At 38.2% G+C, this 25,463-nt stretch overlaps 1 protein-coding gene across 5 annotated transcripts in view; it reads right to left on the bottom strand.

Annotated features, from left to right (window-relative positions):
* Enah (ENAH actin regulator) overlaps window positions 1–25,463 on the bottom strand; it is a 134,708-nt gene that overhangs the window by 62,896 nt on the left and 46,349 nt on the right. For all 5 annotated transcript variants that reach the window (XM_029558996.1, XM_008823724.3, XM_008823723.3 and 2 more), the window contains exon 2: window positions 13,054–13,219. In XM_029558996.1, the coding sequence (XP_029414856.1) occupies window positions 13,054–13,219 (166 nt within the window). The remainder of the gene's footprint in view (window positions 1–13,053; window positions 13,220–25,463) is intronic.

Raw genomic sequence — 25,463 nt, forward strand, 5'->3', positions numbered from 1 at the left:
ACATTTGTATCTTAAATCCAACTGGAATTGATTAATGTCTACGGTGTGAGATGGGCTGAAGTTTCCTATTTGTTTCCTTTGGATGTTCAATGGCTTCACCTCCATTAACAATGATGCACGTTTACCTTTCACAAATTGCGCATCTATGTGTCTCTATTTTGTCTCATTGGTCAAAAAAAAAAAAAAAAACCACTATTATTTGCCAACACTAGTGTCTTAATGATCACAGCTTTATACTCTATCTCATAACTGCTACAGTTTGTCCTGCTCTGTTGCTCAGTATTGCTTTGGTTATTTTTGGTCCTTTCTGTGAAGCTACCATTTATATTTGGATTGTCAATTTTCAATTAAAAACTATTTTATTTTAATTTTACGTGTATGAGTGTACTGCCTGTGGAGGTCAGGTTGGATCCCCTGAAACTGGTTTAATAGACAGTTGTTAGACACCATGTAGGTGCTGAGAATCAAACCCAGGTCCTCTGTAATAGGACCACTGAGCCATCTCTCCAGCCCCACAATTTTCAACTTTTAAGACTGTACTAAAGATAATTCAATTTGATAACTGATACAGCTATCTCCTACTTAATGAGTATCATGTTACTATCACTTAGGCTGTCAATAACACTTGATAAGTTTTCTATATAAGAGTCTTGAACATCTATCATTAAATCTGTCAGGTATTTGATAAAACACTGTTGTTATTTGTTGTGGTTGTATTGAAATGTTCCCCATAGGCTCATATGTTTAAACATTTGGTCCCCAGCTGGTGAGGCTGTCTGGTAAAGTTGTGTAACTTTTAAGAAGCTCTGAGTATCACTGGAGGAAGTGAGTCACTAGGGGGCAGGCCTTAAGGCTCTACAGCTGGGCCTCACTTTCTGCTCACACTTTGCTTCTTCAGTGCAAATGCAATGCTCCTCTGCCAATGCCTTCCCCACAATGTCAGTCTGTATCCCTCTGGAACTACAAGCCAAAATAAACCTTTTCTCCCTTGTTTTTTTTTTTTTTTTTTTAAAATAATTTTTTATTGATTCCAAAAATTCATACAATGTATTCTGATCACATTCAGCCCCTCTCCTCCTTCTCCAGGCCCTTTCCACTATCCCCTATCTCATATCTTCATCTATCTATCTATCTATCTATCTATCTATCTATCTATCTATCTCCGCTATGGTCCACCATGTCTGTCTGTCTGTCTGTCTGTCTGTCTGTCTATCTAGTCAATCATCTATCATTTTTTTTAAAGGCCTATCATTTCTAATCTGTGTCTCTCCCAAGGGCTCCTGGGTATGGGTCCATGCCCTGGAGTCAGGTCAACCTACCAAGTACCACACCAATAAAAAACTGACTCCCTCTCCCAGCATCTATCAGTTGCCAATAGATTTTCAGCTAGGGATGGGGCTTCCTGTCCACTTCTCCTATGCATGCTGGGTCCCTGTCTGGCTTGGTTTTGACAAGTCTTGTGATGCTAGCTTCCAATCTTTAGATAGGTGTGTTTCAATTAGGAAATCCTTAGTGATAAGGAAACTAATAAGGTGCCATGGAGTCACTGAAGGTGAAATAGAATGCAGTGATATAAAATGGAAAAGGGGAGTAATAGACAAGACTGGTTTAATGGGGTGGGGAATGGGAGGGAGGGGCAGAAGAGAGACTAAAAGGAGGAATAACTAAAGGCCTTTCCAAAGAATCATGTGGAAACCTACTATGGGAGCATCTCTCAATGTACACATATACTATATAAAGAGTTTAAAGATAGTTACCCTATAACAGGGTTCAAAGGCCTTAAAAGACTAGCAAATGAAAAACAAAACAACAACAACAACAAAAAAATGCCAAGAATGGATAACTACTTTTGGAATTGTTAAACAGAGAGATTCCATAAATCCCCAAACAATACTGGCTACTGTCACTACACTTGGTTACCCACCAGAACTGGATGGTAGGACCCTACTGCTGAAGACACTACATATTGGAGTATCAGAACAAGGAGAAATCAAGCTGGTACTGATTTTGAAGCTACATCTCTGCTGGTTAGCTTTCATTGTACTAGGAGGTGCTATGCATGTTACTGGCAGAGAAAGGCAATCATCAAGCTTGCCCAGCTGTGAACTGCACAACTACAGTGGCAACTGGCTTGGCAAAATATGCCCAATGGTACAATAGTGGTACTAATATTATGGGAGTAACCAGTCACCTTCTAATTGAATTTAAAGCCTACTTCACAACAGGGAGTCCACACCCATACTGTTATCAGGGCAAGCATGTGCCTAGACAAAGAAAGCTCAGGACATAAGGGAGAACTTACTACTATCATTCTGCTAAATAAACAATATTAAACTGACTCACAATGGCTTGTTATATCCATAGATTAGTATATCCCTCAACTCTCATCAGAAAAGGTTCTTCTCGCAACAGATGGTGATTAGCACAGACACACAAACAGTCTACGTGCAGAAAACAAGAGACCTCAGAGTACTCAGACCTAAATGGGACACCTATATTGCACCTTCCCCTCCAAAGACTTAGAGATCACTGTGGAAGAGGGGGCACAAAGACTGTTAAGAGTCAGCGGTGATAGACGAATACAAGGAAACTGTGTTGTCTGGACACCACAGAGTGGTTACACATATGAACCTTAAATTGATTTTGTTAGCATGCCTTATCACAGCAACAGAAAAGTAACTAAAATACTGTAAAATAAGCCTTCCCCAAGTTGTTTTTGGTCAGTGTTTTTATCAAAGCAATAGAGAAGCCAAGACAAGTATTAACTAAATTCTTCATTTTCTAACTCAGATGAAAACTACTGATTTTTGGATAATGACAATGTACCTTGAGCACTGCCTCAATACACAGCCTAGCTTGGCCTTGAATTCATGAGCCTCATGCCTCCACCTCCTAAGTGTTGTGACCATAGGCCTGTATCGTGATGGCCAGACATGCCAGAACTTACACGCACGCATGCACGCACAACCCCTCATTTCTCATTGTGTATTGGTTCTTTCTATCTGCCCACCCCCATGGCATGTTTTTGTCAAAATTTCAATGCTGGCCCTCTTTTTGAATTCTCTAGGAAAAAAAGCAATACTTCACTGTGTTATTGTATTAAAGGCTTGGTCACCCACATAAACAGAAGTAAAGACATCTGAACCAAAAGTTTAATTCTTTTTAAATTCCTTTCATTGTGGTCTTAATTATTTTAAAAGTAGTAAGATTCCTTTTAAGCACTTTTGCCAAATTATCCTTTCCTAGGAATTTGTGCATTTTACATAAATTTTCAAAATTACTAGCATAACATCATTCTACAATTGCTGTCTGGAGGAGTCAGAGTAGGGTCCTATCTTAGCAGTGGTTAGTGGTGATCTGTGCTCTTTTTTTCTCAAGCTGTGGCCCTCAGAGAATTTAGAGCCCATCCTCTCCTTTCTGAGTCTGTTCTCTGTTATGTCAACGTCTTAGCTTTACGATTATCTCACTCTACTTAATTTGGCTTTAAGTGCCTGTTCTTCAATTCCCTGAGACGAACACCAATGCTGGATTTTTTTTTAAAAGCAATACCGCTGCTTTTCTAATACACACATTCACTCTAAGGTTCATTTGCAGTTTTAGCTGCATTTCATTGGTGTTGATATAACCTGTTCTGTTTGCTGGGTGTGGTGGTGCACACCTTTAATCCCATCCCTCTACCTTTAATCCCAGCTGTCTGGGGGCAGAGACAGGCAGATCTCTGTGAGTTCCAGGCCAGCCTGGTCTACATAGTGAGTTCTAGGCCAGCCAGCTGGGGCTACAGGGAGACCGTCTCAAAAAGCCCCCCACCAAAAAATAGAAATATAACATGGTTCTATTCAAAATTTTTTTCTAATTTCATTCTGATTTCTCAGGTTATTCAGGAAAAAAAAAATTCTTAGCTTCCAAACCTACAGGATTCTACAGTGGCCAAAAACACACTCTGTATGAGGAGTTTGATATTTTGAAATTTGTTGATACGTACTCTATGACCAAACATATGTTCAGTTGACATATGGGTCAAGTATATTTGGAAAGTATGTGCATGTATGCCAATTTCATTCTGATATTTTTTTCCTGTTTGCTCTATCACTTACTAAAAGAACTAAAAATCTTGTATTGTGACTGTGACTTGTGAATTAAACCTTTCCTTATTATGAAATGCCCCCTCCACTCCCACCTCCACACTTTTTCTGAGACAGGATTGCACTGTGTAACCAGGGCTGGCCTGGTTCCCTCAATTCTCCTCCCTCAGCCTCCAAAACACTGGGATTATAGGAGTGAACTACCATGCTTTGCCTATGGTCTTTCTTGACACCCCCCTTTTTTTTTAAAAATAAGATAGACCTCAAACACTACTTTGTGCAACACCAGCTCTGGTATTTTCTTAATTACTTCAGCATTTTCTGTGATGCTATCTTTTCTTCCCTCTACTTTCAGCATTCTATTCTAGTGAATACGGCTGTAGCACGATATTTAACCAATCTGCCAATCTCCACTTTTGATTAAGTTCACTTATGCTTAATGTAAATAATAAATCTATTACTACTACACCCCACTGGTCAGACTGTTCCATATCCTGTGCCACTTTCTCCTTTTACTTCTTACTGTCCTCCTCTCCATTAGCTAGTCAGAGGCTTTTCACTATTGTTTTAGTGGTCCCAGCAGAGATTACATCAAGCATCATAAATTTATCACACATACAAAAATTAGTGTGTTTACCTCGGCAATTCAGGGACTTAGGGTAGAAAAATTTATCTTAACACATTGCCATACTGCCCTCTGGACTCCATTGTTTTTGTTTTGTTTTGTTTTTGACGCCATTGTTTTAATCAAGCATTTCAACTCTCCATGTATTTTAGGCTCTGTAAAATGTTGCTATTGGTTTTATATAGTCAACTATCATTTAGAATTTACCTAGTATTTGTTCTCTTTCTTTTCTCTCTCTCTCTCTCTTTCTCTCTCTCTGTGTGTGTGTGTGTGTGTGTGTGTTGCAATAGGGACTGAGTCCAGGGCTTTGGTCATGTAAGCACACAATTCTTTCTCTTGCTTTTTATTATTTCTGCTGTCTCCAAGCTTTTGCTGATAGCATTTTTGATCTTGAAGAATAAATTTTAGAATTTCTTTCTGTGAAAGTCTCCTCATGATTTCTACCAGCTTTTGTCAGAAAATGTCTTTCTTTCACATTCATTTTTATTAGGTGAGGAATCTGAAATGGGCATTCATATTCCTTCCAAACTTTGTAAACACACAGCTTCTAAGTTTTGTTGTTTTTATAGAAAACTAAGGAAGCAGTTTTATTGCTCCTTCTTGGAAGTAGTCTTTCTCACTGATCTTAAAAAGTGCACCTTGTAGGCGGAGCATAGTGGTACTCTTTTAATCCAGGCAGGGGCAGATCTCTGAGACTGAGGCTAGCCTGGACTACATAGCAAGTTCCAGGAGAGCTGGGGCTATAGGGAGACCGTCTTCCCCAAGGGGGGGGGGGGGGGAGTTTACAAAGTAATTTTAATATGATGTACTTTAATTAGGTTTCTGAAAATATATATTTATTAGTTAAGATTTACAACATTTCTAAGTTGATTTTCTTTCACTTTGAGAACTCTTGTTTCTTTTCTATTTTTGCATGGGCTTTTCTCCTTTTTAAAATTTTATTCATTATTTTTATGTGATAAGGGTATTGCCTGCATGTGTGTAAGTGCACCCATGCTGTGCAATGCCCACTGAAGTCAGAAGAAGGTACCAGATCCCCTGGAACTGGAGTTACAGATGGTTGTTAGCTGCCATGTGGATGCTGGGAATTGAACCCAGGTCCTCTGCAAGAGCAGCCAGTGCTCTTAACCGCTGAGCCATCTCCCTAGCCCCGAGAACTTGTTTCTCAATTATGTTCCTATCCTATTTTTTCTTCTCTTCTTAGACTACAAATACACTATGCTTTTTCGAAGTATTCTTGATGGCCCTTTATGTGTCTGTTTATATGTTTGAGGGTGTGTGTGGACCTTGGATGTCCTTCCTAAAGAGCAATCTACCTTGTTTTTTGAGACAGGGTCTCCTCATTGGCCTTGAACTCACCAATCCAGAGAAGCAGTTGCCTCTGTCTCTCCAGAGCTGGAATTACAAGCACACTACCGCGCCTAGCCTTTTTGTCTGAGTTCTGGATATTGAACTCAGGTCCTCATGCTTGCAAGGCAAACACTTTCCCAACTGTGTTAAGTTCCTAACTCACCCTTTGCCAATGTTTCTTAAACACTTTTCAATATAGCCATCTTTCCCTTTCTCAGATAGCTTAGCTTCAGTTCTTTGGATCTACAATCTAATTCACTAATTCTTTAAAACTGTTTCTAATTTGTTGTAAAACCCATCCATCGTTAGGCACAGGCATTTCTGATAATTCCATTGGCTGGATGCTCGACTAGATCTGTCCTATCACTGTTCTTTTTGTTTAGTTATTTTGATTGAGTGCTAGGCAACATGTATAGCCAACTAAATGGGAATTTCAGGCATAAAATGATGCTAAAATTTCTAGAGATTTACATTTACTTCTTGAATGCAGCTAGAGAAACTAACAAATTCAAATTACTTTAATTCAAACAGCTATTAAAACAATTACAGACTGAGTTTAATAAATGCCAATCTAATTCTGAGTCAAATTTCTCCTACAATATGGGGCTTTTATCTTCCAAATCATGGCCTGGGAGATTACTATGGCAAAACTCATTTTGTTGGCAGTCCTGAAACTCGGTTTTTAAACATATGTCTGACACATAAATCTCCCAAAACTCAGCTCAGCTTTTCAGTATCCTTTTTCAAAAACGTGTATGCCTCTATGTAACCAGAGAGTCAAAGCTAGGCTTACTTTTTGTTCTTTATTCTCCCAGATGATGGCCCAATAATTCTTCATCACTATATGAGTTTTCTAAATAGGTTTTATTTTCTTTCTAATATTCTGTCCAATTGTTTTGGTTCTGAGAGAGGCTCCATCTAAATTACCTCATCCACCAATACTCAGACTTGAGCTTCCTTTTTGTTGTTGTTTGTTTTGTTGTTTTGAGACAGGGTCTCCCCGTGGCTCCAGCCGGCCTGGAACTCACTATGTAGACCAGGCTGGCCTCAATGTCACAAAGATTCACTTGCCTATACCTCCCAAATACTGGAACTAAAGGCATGCCCCACCATGCCCAGCCTTGAGTTTACTTTTAAACTATGATAGCCTCTTGAAAATATTAAGTATAACGATCCAGGCACAATAGACAAATAGCATATGATTTTACTTATATTAAATATTTAGAATAGTCAAATAGAATAGTAGTTACCAGGGTCTAGGAGGAGGGGGTTAATAGCAAGTCACTGCTTAATAGTCTGAAGTAATAAAAAGAGTTTTAGAGAAGGACAATGGTAATAGTGTGCAATAATGTCAAAGTACTTAATGACATTGAACTGTACACTTAACAATGGTTAAGGTGGTAAATTTGGGGCTGAGAAGATGGCTTAGTTGGTAAAGCACTTGCTGCCCAAGCATGAGGACAAGAGTTCAAATCCCCAGCACCCACATAAATTGCCAGGTGATGTAGAGACCAACCTGTAATTACAACACTCAGGAGGTAGAGATGGGGCTCCCTGGAGCAAGCTACCTAGTTAGATCAGCCAAATTGGCGAGCTGTGGGTTCAAGTGAGAGCACTTGCCTCGAAATATAAGGTGGAGAGCAATCAAGGAAGACACCACCATAAACCTCCGGTGTCCACATACATGAGTACCTGCACACACGTGTACTTACACATATATGAACATACTACACATACACCATGCAAAAAAAGATGGCAAATTTTATGACATATACATATATAACTACAATTTATTATGATGGCCTCTGATGTAGTGTTTATAAGTACTGAGGTAGGGCCACTCAAAGTTATAAGAATTTAACATTATTAGATTATAAATCTTTTTTTTAAGGCAAATTTATATTCCTCCTTGGCAAACAGCTTAAAAATAGTGAAAAGAGGTTTTCCATGGAAATTTTTCAGTGTTCTATAACAGAATTTTAGAAAAAAAAAGAAAATTATTACTAGAATCAAAATTATAGTAGGTAAATAATTGATTCACTTTCACAATATAAAATTTTTTTAATTTGTGGGGAGCGAGAGGTAAATGGATCTCAACCTCAGGTCAGACTGGTTTATATAGTGACCTTGTCTCTAAATGAATAAACAGTTTAAATAAATAAATAAATAAATAAATAAATCTGAATCAATTCTTTCATCAATCTTTCAGAAAGGACAACATTGTGAGTGATCTTTGAGAATAAGAAGAAAGTGTATATATTCTCACTTACAACTATTTACTGAACAACCATGAAAACAGGCTTTTAGACTTAGAATTCCCTATAGGCCTAAACTCACACAGTGCTTACAGCCTCAGGGAGCCTGAGTCCAGATGGATGGTATATTCCATTTAACAGGCGCTTTAACCATTTTTAGTCTGTCTACAAACAGTGGTAGGCACCTACTCTTTCTGTGACTTGCCCCACTATCAACCTTGTTTATGAAGTCAGCTATGAGCCCTTCCCTATCTTCTCTTATGATTTATCATAATTGAAACAATATTTCTTTACTTACAAGCTTAATAGCCACAATCTTTACTATATCTCTGCCTCAAGGTCACATTATTATTATCTATGTAAAACCTAAGCACAACATCTAAACCAGAATTAGCAAGTTAATGATAGCATGTACAAGACACACACAAACTCAAACCAGACAAAAACCCAGCATAGAAGTATGCAAACAGGTAAGAAGCTCCAACCTTAGCCGAGGAGCTACTGGCAGCGGATCACTGCTGGATGAGGGAGAGTTGGTCTTTTTTTTTTTTAAATATTTTATTTATTATATTTTTATTTTATGTGTATGTGTGTATTGCCTGCATGTAGGTAAGTGCACCTGTGCATGCAATGCCTGAGGAGGACAGAAGAGGCTGTCAGATCCCCTGAACCTGGAGTTAAGGATAGTTGTTAGCTGCCATGTGGGTGCTGGGATTTGAACTGAACCTGAGCCTTCTGCAACAACTGCCAGTGTTCTTAACCACTGAGCCATCTCTCCAGCCCCGAGTTGGTCTTCTTTAAGCGGGTGACACTAAGTAGACTGACCAGACTCCAGTGGATGAATTCACAATGAGAAATATCTCGGGATGCAAACTTGACTTGATAGGTCTTTTTTTTTTTTAATTATTATTTTTATTTAATTATATGTGTGTGTTGTCTGCATGTAGGTAAGTGCACATGTACAACTCGATAGGTCTTAACATATATTACAGAATGAAATCTGGTGGTAGGATATGGGAGGGTGCAGATAGGGGAGGGAGTCTAAATATGATCAAGATGTATTACATGAAACGTACAAAAATTCAACTTATGTTTCCACACAGAACAGACTGAGTGATAACCATTAGGAAATACACAATGTACCCAAGAACACAAGGAAACTAATTATTAGATTCATTCTTAGGACATGATCAATTATTTCTATAACTAGTAAGTATATTACCAATTATTTCTTTTAACTAATATCTTTCTAAAATTAGATTTCAATTGTTTATTGTCAAGTATACATAAATGTTACTAACTTAAGTACTAATCTTGTATCTAGCAACTTTACTGAACAATTTTGTTAGTTTGAATAGATTATCTGAAAATATTCTTGGGTTTTTGATGTCAACGATTATCACTGGTAAATTCAGTGGTTTCTTCCTTTTTAATCCTTAAAGCTTCAATTTATTTTTGTACTTGTGGGTTACCTAGAGTGTACTTCACAATACCAAATGAAATGATGAAAGCGGAAATCCTCAATTTATTCAAAAGCTGAATGGAAATATTCTCAGCACTACACCATCCAGTCAAGTATTTGTTTTAAGTTTATACATTATCCACCTTTATCAGCTAAAGAAGATTCATTTTTATACTCAATATACCGATATTTATGTAATGATTTGAATTCTGTCAAATGCTTTTCCTGATTTTCCTTTACTGTAGACTTTCCTCCTGAGGAAATGCATTAATAAATGCATTAATAGGCTATCTAAACATTACTGACATAAAAAAGAGATAAACCCTATTTGGTCAAGAAGTCTTTCTTTCATATATATTGGTGTATTTGATCAGCAAGTAACTTTATTAAGGATTTTTATATCTATGTGTACGTTCAAACTTGACACTACTTAGAACTTTTCCTGACACTGTTCTGTTTCAGAGATTAAAATTATAATACTTTACAAAATACCACTCTGTGATTGTCATAAAACAGATATCTTCAAGTTTTAAAATTTCACTTGTAAATGCTTTAGAGTCCTTTGCCATCTTTTATTTAAAACTTTTCTTCTTCTTCTCTCTCCCCCTTTTTTTTTTTTGAGACACGCTCTAGGGTCTTGCTGTAGCCTCCCAGTTGGCCTCAATTTCAGAGACTCACCTGTCCCTGCCTCCCGAGTACTGGACTTAAAGAGCATGCGTCATTGCACCCCATTTTTTTTTTTTTCCTTTTGCAGGTAAGCTAATTGCCTATGTATATTTTTCAACTATTAGCCTATTGTGATTTTCATGTTTGTCAGTTTCAGAAAAAATTTTTATGAAAGTGGCCCATTTGTTGGTATTGTTTTCTACAATATTGTTAATACTTGTTTGGTTTCCTTCCTGCAATAACACCTTCAGTGCTCTTTTTTCCATTACTAACATTGCTCACTTCTGCTTTTATTTAATGCCACTAGTTGGTCTTTTCAATGATGCAGCTTTGGTGTTACTTGGCTATACTTATTTTTATTTAACCAATTCTTGCTTTGGTACCTTTTTGCTTCATTCCTTGGGTTTAATGAATTAATTTTTTTCTCTTACTATGTGCTCAATTATCTTATGAATAAAACTTTGGGAATGTTTCATATGAAAATTCCCTGATGTAAACAATCACCTTTCTATTTAATTTTAAATATTTGTTTTCTTTTCCATTGGTATGTATTTAGTATTTTCATTAGTACTGACAAATATTCATCAAATGTATTTATTCTCAGATATTAGCTCAGAATGTTGTATTAAGAATGTTCAACCCTTTCTACAAAGCTTTTATTATCTTGTTTTGACTTTGTTCTCCATAACAGTACCCTGAAGAGTATCTGACTTGTCTGTGACTTAAGGGACCACCTGACTGAAGGACAGATGGAGAGAGAAAGCTGACGGTAGAGGCAAACTGCCACCTGGTGGTGAGAGGAGCTCTTGGTAGAGAGATCGGGAAGACCAGAGCCCAAGTAAGATAGTGTGGAAACTGGAACATAGAGGAAAAGGAGAGGCTAAGGAGGGGGAGGGGGAGTGCAACAAAGAGAAGAAGTAGCCTGAGAAGCAGAGGGGCAAGGCAAGCCAGTTTGTACTAAATGGGTAAATTTGGTATATGCAGTAAACTAATTTCCGTAGACCAAGAGCGGTGAAATTTTCTCTCCAGAGAAGCAATGCATTTTAAAAATCAGGTGTTTTAAGAATTTCACCAGCCTGCAACCAGTGTTGTCAATACCATCTTGTGTAAGTGAAACTGGAGTTTCCATTTCCGTGAGAGGCTCCTAAATCAGCTTGGACAGAAAGAGGATTTCTCTTTGTTCTCTATTTGTGAGATACAGTTTCTTTAGGAGTCCCAGTTTTGTGCAAAAGTTTCCATTTCAAAGCCCAACCTCACTACTGACCTGCAGTCCCTATATGTTTGTATAAAAATCTAGACCCTGATTATCACCAGTCCACAATAATCATCTTAAAACCCACAGCCACTGCAGCATCTGTTTACATACTACTATATCACATGTGTTGGAGGAAACCTATGCTTCTAACATTCTTTAGCAAGAGCTCATTGGGCACTGAAGACAAAAACTGAATAGATTTCCTCTGTACTTTGTAGCAGGATGGCTTTAAATATTAAATTACATTTCTGGAAAATACTTCTTCCAAAGGTAGTTTGTGATCTACAATTCACAAATTCTTGCTATTGGTATACAATTAATGCTTGTGCACCTTCCCCTCTATTAGGATCTATTAGGGACCAAGAAACAAGTAATCAGATAATCCAGTAATTTTTTTGGAAATTCAGAATAGAGAATCACCAAAAGGCTTAGCTGTCACCCTTAGATATGAACTGGAAAGAAAAATCTAGTTATTCCAGTAACATTAATGCCTACCACTTTTCTACAACTTATGAACTTAATACTTTTTCAAACCATTCATATTTCCAAATCCTTTCTCTAGCCCCATAAACCACATCTTTGGTGAGAAATGAATCCCATAAACATACAATCTGCTCCTTACATTGTATTTCATCTTTGTTTTCTCTGAATTTATTTTTTCATTTTATTTTATTTAATTATTTATTTTCTGAATGTATTTTAGATTACAAATAATGGCAGTTGGATGGCCAAACAATCTAATGAAGACTAAAACTCCTACTTGTGCCAGTTGCATGGCTCAGTATATAGAGGCCCTTGTGCACAGATCTGATGACCTGAGTTCGATTCCCAGATCCCACAAGGTGGCACAAGAGAGAACCCACAAGAGAGAACAGACTCCCAAGAGCTGTCCTCTGACCTCTATGTGTGTGCCATGGCACATGCACTCACACAAACATACACATGCATGTATACACAAATAAAAATGTGTAACTAAAAATAAACCTTCATCTATATTTAGGTTTCTTAAGAGGTAAGAAAAGGGGGCTGGAGAGATGCTTGGCAGTTAAAAGCACTGGCTGCTCTTGCAGAGGACCCAGGTCCAATTCCCAGCACCCACATGGCAGTTAACAACCATCCATAACTCCAGTTCCAGAGGACTCTGATGTCCTCTTCTGATCTCTACAGGCATCGCATGACACGTACACATAAAAATAGGATATTTTTAAAAAGAGGTAGAAAAGGGAAGGAAAGTCAATATCCAATTTTTCCCAGAGAGATTTTTGATCAGTTTATGAAGCATAATTTTAAGTTACAGAATACACCAAAACTTTTCTTTAATATATCATCTTTAAAAAATAGTTTTTACAGACTCTTACCTGATGGTCCTGAATCTTTCTGCCCACCACTCTGAATGTGTTGTTGCCTGTGTGGTGATAGATATGAACTCTGCTGAAGCCAGTTGAGCCACCAGCTGGCACCCATTTCTTATTGGCATCATCATAAACCATCACAGCAGCTCTTGCCTGACAGATACTCTGTTCACTGTAAAAAAATAAAATTCAAATATCAGGTATTTAAAATACTCTAGGTTTGCCATACACAGCCATATAAGCCTTAAGCCAACCAGGCAATTAGCAACGTATTACTAGGTGCTGGAAACAACAGTGGCTCTTATTCCTATGGATAGAGTCCACATGGAAGACAAAAACATGAAGTGTAGTAAGAGGGGATGGTTAGGATCCACAAAAACACATACAAAGAACACAGGAAGTGTTTTCTTTTAAATATATATAATTTATTCATCAAACTTAATATATCTAGTAATACAAGTATAAATTAATCATCATGTTTTTAACTGTATACTGGCGACCTGAGATTATTCTCTCCTTGTTCACAAAATTATTTTATTATCAGAAAATCTTCAAGGTCTTGATCATTCAAATAAAGCACTATCTGCTCCTCAAAATGGGAGGATTCTACTAACAAACAATGGCTGACAACATGACCAAACACTTCATTACCTTCAGTCAAATTAAGATCCTGCAGGTCAACATCTCTCATTTAAAAAGTATCAGAGGAGGCTAGACAGATGACTCAGCAGCTAAGGTCATGTGCTGCTTTTGCAGAGGAACCAAGTTCAATTCTCAGCACCTACACTGAGTAGCTCACAACAGCCTGTAACCCCAGCTTCAGGACAATCTGATGCCTCTGGCCTCCAAGGGCATCTGCACACATGTGCACATATCCACAAAAGACACACACACATTCACATCACCAAAAACATAGGGAAAAACAGAATAAAAGGAGATGATTTCTAAGGATCCTACAACATTTAAAATGCTATCCTCTTAAACACTAAAAAGGAAAAGACCAATTCTTTGACAGAATTTTAAGTCTTTATCAATTATTTGTTACTAAAAGTGATACCGAGATACAAGTAAAATAGGATTGAGGTCGAATTCTCATTAAGCAATAGGTTCACCTTTCAAACATTCTCTAATGTTCCTTAAAATGTTACCTTATTCTATGCCATTAAAAAAAAATCAGCTATCAAAAGTCAACATCAGAAACAGACACACCGTTTGTTGACTACTAACCTAATTAAAATAATGCAAGGATAAACCCTCTAATACTTTTGGTGGTTAATACAGATGCTTGGTTACCAATTTCCATCTCAAGAGATTTCAAATAGTACACTGTGTGGTTCTTCCCAAACATATTCAGAAATGAAGCTGCCCTCACACTCTCCCCTGACTCAAGCTTCTCTGAATCCATCTAAGATGAGCAGTAAATGTGACTTTGCAGGAGGGGTTGTGTGGGACTTGATGACAAGCTCATGGGAGACCTAAAGAAATCACTGGACTGAGTAATAAATTTGCTTCAGAACGAGTATAATTGTTTTATTTTCTATTAGGGAAATTCTATGAAAACCAAGTTGTAAACAGCAATGGTGTAACAATTTCTATGAAGTTACATAAATTTTTAAGCTGCCCTGAAATTTTCTGGCACTAGAAACAAGTCAATGACTAAAATTTGAATTATTATTTTTTTTAAATTTATTATTTTTGTTTTTGTGTATGAGTGTATTGCCTGCAGGTATGCAAGTGCACCAGTGTCAGAAGAGGGTGTCAGATTCCCCTGGAACTGGAGTTACAAACGGTTGTTAGCTACCATGTGGGTGCTGGGAGTTGAACCTGAATCCTCTACAAGAGCAGTCACAGGGCTCTTAACCACTGAATTATCTCTCCAGCCCCTGAAATTTCAATTTTTTTTTTTTTTTTGGTCTTTTTGAGACAGGGTCTCCTTGGAGCCCCAGCTGTCCTGGAACTCACTATGTAGACCAGGCTGGCCTCGAACTCACAAAGATCCACCTGCTTCTGCCTCCCAAGTGCTGGGATTAAAGGCATGCGCCACCACGCCCAGCGAAATTTCAATTATTTTTCAAAAGAGCAAATAAAAGACATTTGTCAGTACAGCAGTTGAAATGTCATCGCAAATAACTGCTAAGGCCAGGGGTGGTGGTGTATATCTTTAATCTTAGCCCCTGGAAGGCAGAAGAAGGTGGATCTCTGTGAATTCCAGGCCAGCCTGGTCTACACAGTAAGTTCCAGGTCAGGCAGGGCTACCTAGTGAGACCCTATCTCAAAATAACAACAAAAACCAGTAAGTGCTAAATGGCAACTTGTATATAACTCTATAGCAAAGATTATTGAAACAAAGGTCAATGTTGCTTATAGCTTTCAACTTCAGAAACAAATGTACTGCTAAATGTAAAAATAATTAACAAACAAACCTGTGAATTAATGCAGAACAGTATTTTTCAGTTTTCAAAAAATAGTAGTTTGGTCATCAGCAAAGCTTCCTCCTGCAACAGAAGGTGATGAACACAAAAGGCCACAAGTGGCTAAAATGTAGAGAAAAAGAGACTGCGGAGTGTGAGTCCCTGGAGAGGACTCCTAAATTAAACTTCACCTATCCAAGGCTCAGAGACCACGGCAGAAGATGGGTGGAAAGATTGTGAGAGCTAGGAGGGGGTGCATTACCATATGGAAACAGATTCTTACAGGTTCCTGGGAACTTGTTCATATGAACATAACAGCAATGGTGACAGCATGCCCAAGACCCATGAAAACAGACAAAAACCAACATAGAACTGGGGAGATGAGCAGGAGGCCACAACTTTGGTGAGGAACTACTGGTAACTGATCACTGCTGGGTGAAGGAGAGTTAATCTTAAGGGAGTGACTCTAGATAGTCTGATTAGACTACAGTGGATGAACTCTTATGAAGGGACATTTGGGTACACGAACTTGACTGGATAGGCCTTAACAGATATGACAAAATGCGTGAGCAGGATATGGGGGCACAAATGGAAAGGGGGGCTAAATATGATTAAGATGTATTGTATGAATTCCATAAAAAAACTGGTATTTTAGGAGACTATAGGAAGCCGGACAATCTGAGTTCGATTCACAGAAAAAGCCAGATACAGTGTTGTGCACTTGTAATTCCAACAATCTGATAGCAGACGAAAGGCAGAAAGAAACAGGAGGCTCATAAAGGCTCACAGGCCAGCTAGTTTGCTGTATGCGGAAACAGCCAGAGCCTTCATAAGGTGGAGCATAAGCATGCACACTGTACTTGCTGTCTTTTTCACACACATACACACCAATTATTAATCAGTTAAATAAAATTTTCCAGCATTTATATTGTATTAGGTATTGTAAGTAATCCAGAGATGACAAGTTATCATCTGCAAATGCTGTGCCACTTAACAATAAAAGGATGAGAATGCTAATTTGGGTATCTTGGGGGAGGGGGAACGGTTCCTACAGCCAATTCCCTGCAGATACTTGGGGGCAGTTTTATATACATACACCTCTCTGAGGCAACAATCAACTGGCCACTCCAATTTTTCCTGGCAAAATAATATCCATAGTAAAAAGGCCATTTATAAGAAACCCAAAAAGGTTTTTAAAAAAAAAAAAAAAAGAGGGAGAAGTTGACTGTGGTTTTCTGATTAACTGTTCAAAATGAGATGCTAAGGATGCAAATACAACTCTAGACAAAACACAAAGAAGCACTAGTAGTCAAAAATAAAGAGATGGGAAACAAGGCAAGATATGAGGAAGAGCATGGTTATTATTGGAGAAGAAGAAATAAACTTTAATTCCAGAACACATCAGGCACCTACTTCTGTGCTACATGAAGGCCCAGGCAGGAAAGGGTGGCACTGTCCCTAGATTTAGTGACAAATGCACTCAACTCTTACTATTCCTTTACACAGCAAATATCAAGCCAAGATTGGAGAGGGTTGGCACTCAGCCCTACTCTTTTATTTTACCGGGGTGAGGGGGTGGAGACACACACCACCTCTGGGGAAAGGAGGAGGGGGCTGGAGGTTGAATTTAATTGCCAATGGCTGATTACTTCATCATATCTATGTAATGAAACCAGGGTTTTAAAGGAGTGCTGTGTGGAAAGGGCACAGCGAGGCTCCACGTCCTCCTCGTCTCACACTTTGACCTGTGCTCCTCTTCCATTTAGCTATTCTTGGACTGTATTCTTTATAAGAAACTAATCACAATAAAGTTCTTTCCTGAGCTCTGGGAATCACTTTAGCAAACTATCAAATAGGGTATAGCTGGGATGAGGAGACAAACCCAGAAGAGTATTTGGCTGGGCAGACATGAAGCAAGGACAGTCTTGTGGGACTGAGTTCTAAACTGTGGGGTTTGTGTTTGCTTTGGATAGTGTCAGAATTGAATTGTTGGACACCTAGTTGATAAGACAGGAAAATATTGTTCAAGGAAAAAGCACGCATATATCATGTCTGACCATAAATGATACAACTCAAACCAGCAGTAAGCAGCATTTGGATTTTATGGACCTAAAAGTTTCAAAAACAGATTGAGTAAATCAATACCAAACTGGCTGTCAATATTTTGATCTATCTGCAATTTGGTCAGATAAGCAATTATAGGGGGAAGCCCACCATGTTGCTAAAATGAGGATTTTGTTTAAAAAGGGAATGAAAATATCTTAAAGATAAATCATTAAATGTAGTAACTTTAGTTTTCTAGACAATTCCCTACATTTTTCATATTTGTTTTTTCTCCCTCCATTTTATTCTGGTCCAGTGAAATAGTCAAAGACAAGACCTGCTTTAAAATAAGATTGCCCTGTCAGGTGTACATACCTGTAATCCCTGCACAGGAGGGAGGCTAAGGGAGGAAGTCCATAAATTCAAGCCCGACCTGGGCTATAGAGCAAAACTACACAGAAAGTAGTACTGGTATATATGCCAACATGTATGTGCATCATAACAAGATTCAAAATGAAAGCTTGTCAAAAACTTCAAGATTCTGAATCAGTGAAGCAACTGAGAAGAAGAGTAATCGGGTCATCAGGCAAACTGCAGTTCCATGGAAACTGGACACTACATTAGCTATAAACAAAACTACATTCTTGTGACGCAATGTAACTAGTGGAGACAGTTGACTACAGTTCATCTTTCCAATGTTAATTTTGGTATTTTTCAATTAATAGAGCATTAAAAAGCTAAGGACAGCTAATTTACCCCTTCACCCTCCAAAAATCTAAAACATGACACTACTTAGCATAGGGTTTTATAACTTTGTCAGGTGATTAATTTCTGAATACAGTCAAATTTTCTGGGCAGTAAACATAATGGCAGAGAGAATGTTTGTTAAATTCTATTTCAGTAAGTACCAATGAATAAAATTGTTTCTTATATTTATGGAATAGAATTCTTATATGTACTATTTAATGATAATGTAATAAAGTCTTTAAGAAGCATCAACTTTCTTTCAAAGACTCCATTTACTAATCATTACTTGTCAATGAAAATAAATGCAACAGTGCCTAGCACAAATAGGCACACTTTCAGCATTGCTCAGTAAACAATCTCATCTGATAAAATCCTACTTATCAAAAACCTGGATCAAATACTATTCCTTCTACTAAGTCTTCTTGGGGTCCCCAAAGTCATAATTAATTGTTCTATCTTATGTTCTCCCAGCAAGAGTCTCTGGAGAGGTGGCTTCTGAGACATGAGAAGCAGTTGTTTTACCTCATATTTACTAGGAAGACACTGGAAGAGTTTAAAGTCGACTATGACTTCTATTTTAAAAACACAATTAGCTACTAAGTAGTAAAGAGATTATGGAAGGTGGCATGGAAATTAAGAACAGAAGGAAGACTGGACTAGAAAAGGGGAGAGAGAAATGTAGGATATTTGAAGTATGACCCAAAGGTTTTACAGATAGGTAAGATAAAAGAGATGTGGAAATCAAAGGAGAAAAATTATGGATGGAACTAGCATGTTACTGATGGTCCTGCTTAAAAAAAAAAACAAAAAAAAAAACAAAAAAAAAAACAATGGAGGGCAGTGTTTTCATATAACTCCCTACACTAGGTCCCCAAGGATCAGATCACATCACATCACACCAAAATGGAGTCCCTCAAGCTAAATGCCACATAATCAAACTGAAACTTTGAGTAGACTTATCCTCAAACAGACCAGTGAGTGGGTTTTTTTTTTTTTTTTTTTGGTCTGAAAACAGGTTCCAGTTCACTCAAATCAGAGTTATCAGGATGGCCCTCTTTAATGCTTACAAAAAAGTAAACTAATAGCACCCAGTCTATTTTCCCTCATCATTGTTCACTTGTTCTCACCTTACAAAACCCACGGTTCTCCTATAGGAGGTGCTCACTCAAGAATTATATGTAAAAGCCAATTAGACATAAAAGATGAAATTTTTAAAGTTTCATCTTTCACAGTCCTGGGGACTGATAAAGGGGCTCCATAACACTGCTGACTACCACCCAGGCTCCTGGAAAAAATGCAGATGAAGTGCTAATGATTCCTCTGGTGGCCGCCTGCCTTCCTCCTAGGGTTACAGGTCCCTCTCCAATGGACTTTGTCCACTTCTCCCTTCAATTTTTTTTTAAGTTTCCTAATCCATGTACTGTAGGAGAGTATGTGACCTTCTGTGCTCTGTGTATGTGACCTTCGGCTGAACAGTCCTACCAAGAGCTCAAATTTCAAAATGAACAGGCAGTAGTTACAGTAAAAGGTATGACTGCTAGGAGCTTAAAGTCTGACTTCTCAAATATGAAGAAATCTGGGTTTTAAAAACTTGGTTTCAGGCTGGGCGTGGTGGCGCATGCCTTTAATCTCAGCACTCAGGAGGGAGAGGCAGGCTGATCTCTATGAGCCAGCCTGGTCTCCACAGTGAATCCAGTCCAGCTACAGGGAGACCCTGTCTCAAAAAGACCAAAAACAAAACAAAACAAAACAAAACAAGGTTTCTTTTTCTTACTCTCTGAAGCTGGGAGAAATCACTGACTAAGCTCATCAAGGGGATTTCAAAACCACTTCAGGTGGGTAGAAATCAGGCACTTAGGAGCCATTTGATGGCTTACCTACCAAAAAGTAAGACTGTTAAGATCCCAACCCTGAAGTTATTGTCTCTTAGGCTTTCAGCTGAACTCTAATAACAGCCTCAAGAAGAAGCATAAAAATGGGATCCCTATTTCTAAAGAGCTGAGCATGATACTTTCTGCTTACCAGTATGCTTGCTTTTTATACACCAAAGGAGACTAAATTGTTCAAAGGATGAGCAACACAAGTACCATGGCATATGAAGACTAGGAAGCAGATGGCTAGCTGCAAGCCCACAGGGGAAGCCTCAGAGGACACCAATTCTGCTATCACCTTGATCCTGGATGTCTAGCCTCTAGAACTCTGGGTAAGTAAATCTCTGTTTAAGCCAGATGATAAAATAAAAAGTAAACCTGAAGGTATGCACCGTTTTAAGGATACTGAAGTTTATTTCCATTAACCAACTACCTACACATCAGGAGATTATGTTGTAAGAGGGCTTCTACTGTGGTATACATTTATGAGATACTGAGCACCATTTTCTCCTTTGTTATGTCATTAAAAAAGCTTGCTAAAGATGGAGGGGGGTGGTTCTGCTTGCTAACAGCAATTAGGTTCTTCTGTCATGGTTCACTGATTGAATAAAACAGCAATAATGCTGTGAATGCCACTGACAAACAGCAGACACAAATAATGGCAGCAAACAAACATTTTGATTTTATAAAGCAAGAAAATCATCTGGGATGCAGCAGCCTTAAATATGTACAGAGGCAAAATGTGTCCTTTGTCATCATTCATCACATTTAGAAAAGAACTATCAGCAATTTTTAAAAGATAAAATAGCAATGTCACTACTAGCTTTTCATTCCACAATTATCAATGTTCACATACAAGATGCAAATACAACCAGGTATAGTAACTGACTCTGAATCAAGACAAAAAGTCAGGCTATTTAAAGCAAAACAGCATGTTTTAGAAATAGTTCAGTAATTATGTTGGGTCATCCTTCATGATAAAAAATCTTTTAAACTAAGAAGAAAATATTAAGGTTAAGTAATATATAAAGAGATACCACGCACTTTCAGGTGTGTTTAGTAGTGGAAGTTAATCTTTAATTATTTTGAGGGCTAGGGATGTAGCTCAGTTAGTAGAGTGCTTGCTAGCATGCATGAGCCCCCCCCTTTGATTCCAAGCACTGCACAAAGTCAGGCATGGTAGTGAATACTTGTGATCACAGCATTTGGGAGGTGGAGGCAATATGATCAAGGTTATTCTCATCTACATACAGAATTTGAGGTCAGCCTAGGCCACATGACTTTGTCTATAATAACAGTTATAAAAATAATTATTGTGTTTTTTCAGATAAGGGTCTCACTCACCATGCAGCCAAGGATGGCCTCAAATTCACATTTTTCCTGTCTTTACCTCTTAAGTGGTGGGATTACTAGCATGTATCACCAATACTCAGCTAAAGTAATTCTTATAGTACTCAAATAGTATAGAATCTGAAAAATTCAATAACCATGGCTGACTTAGTCCATATTTTGAACCTATCACTATCAACATATGTAATGAGAGAATACAAAAATAAATACAATATCCTATTCTTAGAACTGTAGCAAAGGAGAAACTGGGATAGAATTTGTAAAAGTTCAAGGAGAGAAAATGAAATTATATTGGAAGGAGGTAATAAGAAACACAATGGACCACGAGATTGACAATGAGCAGGATAGGGGGCTTCCTCCCATGTGCAATCAGCTGGACACACCAAAGATGACCTGGCGTGTTGCTAAGAGAACACACTCGTGTAATACTGATTTTCCTCAGGTACCTAAGACTAACAAAAATAGAGCACGTTTCTTGAAAAAGATCAAGTTTTCAGAGAATGCACTTAATTTTTATCACTCTGACAAAATACCTGACAGAAGCAGCTGTGGGAAGGATTTATTTTGCTCTTGGTTTAAGGGTGTACAGTCCATCATGGCAGGGAAAGCATGGAAGGTAGATCCACCATGGTGTGAGGCAGGGGGAGCTAGTGGGACACCTGCCACACATCTCCATGGATCAGGAAACAAGCAAATACAAATGGTAACCCTCTTTTAGCTTTCTTTTTTTCCCCTATGCATTCAGTCTGGGTCCCCAGACCATGGAATAGCACCACCAGCTTTAAGAGTGATCTTCCTTCAGTTAATCTTCTATGGAAATACTCTTACAGATGTGCTCAGAAGACGTGTTTCCAAGGTGGTTCTAATTCCAGTCAAGTTCAGAATGAAAACTAACCATCACAGTACTTTATAGTTAATACCAGAGATTTCCCCAGTGTGTTTCAGACTATCATGTAAATGAATAAAAGAAAATGTGTCAGTAGGTTGGAAACCTACAGTACCTAATGAAAATCCCCAATCAGTCACAATCATAAAGAATCTAAATCCTCAGTTGACATTATGAAAGACCCAAACCCTAGGAGCAATTAGCTGACACAGATAATTACTGAACTGGTGTTGTGATAAGTGCTGCTAATAAATACTAATGAGTATACAGTACTGAGTATTATATGCTGTTCTATGTGCTTTGCCTACAGTAATTAATTTATCTCAACCCTTTATCTGGTAGGTACTGTTAATGTCCTCATTTCATAAATAGGAAAGTGAGACACAGGTGAATCAACTTGACCAAGGAAGGTCATTTAATAGAAAGAGGTTGAAATGGGATGCAGTAAGTACACTTCAAGGTCTTGACTTAGAACCATTTTACTTGGATAAATGAATTAAGATTATAGAGCCACACACATAAATACAGACTACATAAATACAACCTGACTTTTTAAACAAGTCATGTGTAGTGGACTAACAGCTATCATTCTGTTACTCACTGCTCACTACATAGTGCATGAATCCAGTGCATTATGGGAAGCATGATATGGTTTCAAGCCATAATGTGTCCCCAAAAGGTTATGTATTAAAGGCTTGGTTGCCAGCTACTGAGCTTTAGGAAAGAGGCTGAATCATGAGCACTCTATATCAATGTTTTTACTCACTAATGGCTCATAATTTGACAGCATTAGTAAAAGGTTGTGGAAACTAGAAGGCTGGCTGGAGGAGGTGGTTACTGGAGGTTGCCTTTGAAGGGGCTATATTTGTGCCCTGGTCTGTCTCTCTCAAGCCTCCTGTTAGTCACGAAGTAAACCACTTTGCTCCACAATATGCTTCTGCATGATGCCCTATCTTACCACCCTTGGGCCCAGATTCAATGGAGCCAAGTGATCTCGGAATGAAATGAAAACCTCTGCAACTATGGGTCAAATAAATCACTCCTTTTAAGTTGTTTGTGTCAGGTTATCTTGTCACAGTGATGACAAGTCTAGTAAACACAGACATGAAACTTTTTTTTGGTCTTTTGAGACAGGGTCTCCCTACAGCCCAGCTGGCCTGGAACTCAATATGCAGACCAGGCTGGCATCTAACTCACAGAGGTCCACCTGCGTCAGCCTCCCAAGTGCTGGGATTAAAGGCGTGTGCCACCACACCCCGCACATACATGAATTTTTAAACCTGTTAGGCAATTAGAAGACTACAGCTCCCTATCTTTTTCAAAATGATATTTTCATCTAATTCATTGCAGAAAAGCAGTGGCTAGAAAATTAAGATAAAATTCTAATTAAAATTATAGATCTTCTGAATAAACCCAAATAAAAAATTGAATATGATTACAAAATGAACTAAGGTGTGAGACTATTAATTACTTCTATTTCTCCAACTAAAGACCCACATATTATCAAACATTTATATTAACTGGGGACTTAACACTTTGCGAGTGTTCACTGTACACTGCTAAATAAAATACTTGGTATAACAATGATTCAAAACAAAGAGTACAGTTTAAGAAACCTCTATTTTGTGATTGAGTTTAGATAGTTAAAGCTGACAGAAATCTTTAGAATAGAGGCTATTTTCCTGTCTCTAGCTTTCCTTCCAAATGTACACATTTATATTATAACCTGAGTCCAAAATTACTGTAGAAACTGTGAAAGGTCAATGGACAGTGATCTGTGATGCAGCCATGTATCTCTTTTATAAATACCATTAATACCCCCAGCATCTTAAATTATAATGCTGTATCAGAATTACTCTTTAAATCAGTCGTTGGGACAAGATTGTGTATAAACTCAAGTCTCTCTCAACTTTCTCATCCGTGACAGCTGTTTTTCAAGAAAAATCAAACTACAAGTTCTTTTTCCCATGAACATTTGTAGGTGGCAGATGATGGCTCCCAATAGGATTCAAGTAGACATATATATCCATATGTATAGCTGCATGATTCTTAATAACCTAAAAGTGGAAATACCTCAAACATCCACTGACAGATTAAGGGAGATACATACATGCATTGGATTATGCAAGCCTTAAAAAAAGAAACAAAGGGGCAAATACTGTATGATTCCACTTATAAAAGGTTCCTAGAGTATTCAAATTCAGAGGCAAGAAGTCATGGTGGTTGCTAGGGGCTAAGGAAGGAAGAGACAGGAAATGGTTGGTTTAAAAAAATTTTTTTTCTTTTTGGTCTTTTTGAGACAGGGTCTCCATGTAGCCCCAGCTGACCTGGACTTGCTATGGAGAACAGGTTGGCCTCAATCTCACAGAGATCTGCCTACCTCTGCCTCCTGAGTGCTGGGATTAAAGGTGTGTACCACCACACCCAGTCTTAGTCTCTCTCTTTTAAAGAAGACAGGGTTCTGTTATGTAGCCTGCGCTATTCTCAAATTTACCACCTTCTCACCTCTGCCTCCTGACTACTTAGTTTTGTTATGTTCCTTTGGGATGCTTTGGCACATTTTTTTCCTCATTTACTTTTCTGATAATGTCATACATAAACACAACGCATTTTGATTCTATTCAACCTCATTATGTTCTCTTGTATGCCCCCCCAACCCTTCTCATCTCCCCTTCTACTCTCATGTCGTTTTGGGTTTTTATTGACTCAGGTTTTGGGTTTGTGACTCAGAGCATGGGCAACTTACCAGTAGCTACAGCCCTCAAGAAAATGTCTCCCCATTCTCCTGCAACCATTAACTGCTAAGAGGTCCTCATGTGTTCCCCCACCCCCACCCCCTTCTTAGATCTCTTTGTATTGTTACTAAGCTATGACTTCCTAGTGGCATGCTAGTTTTAAATTTTCTCACCTTGCTTTTCTAGCGCCTACTGCAGGTATACACTATAAGAAACAAAAGTTGTGCGGCTGGGTGTGGTGGCTCATGCCTTTAATCCCAGCACTTGGGACTCAAAGGCAGGCGGATCTCTTTGAGTTCCAGGCCAGTTGGGGCTACTGGGAGACCCTGTCCCAAAAAAGATGGGGAAAAGGAGAGGGGAGGGGAGGGGAGGG

The sequence above is a fragment of the Nannospalax galili genome, unplaced genomic scaffold (genome assembly GCF_000622305.1).
Source record: "Nannospalax galili isolate Female #2095 unplaced genomic scaffold, S.galili_v1.0 scaffold368, whole genome shotgun sequence".
NCBI lineage: Eukaryota > Metazoa > Chordata > Mammalia > Rodentia > Spalacidae > Nannospalax > Nannospalax galili.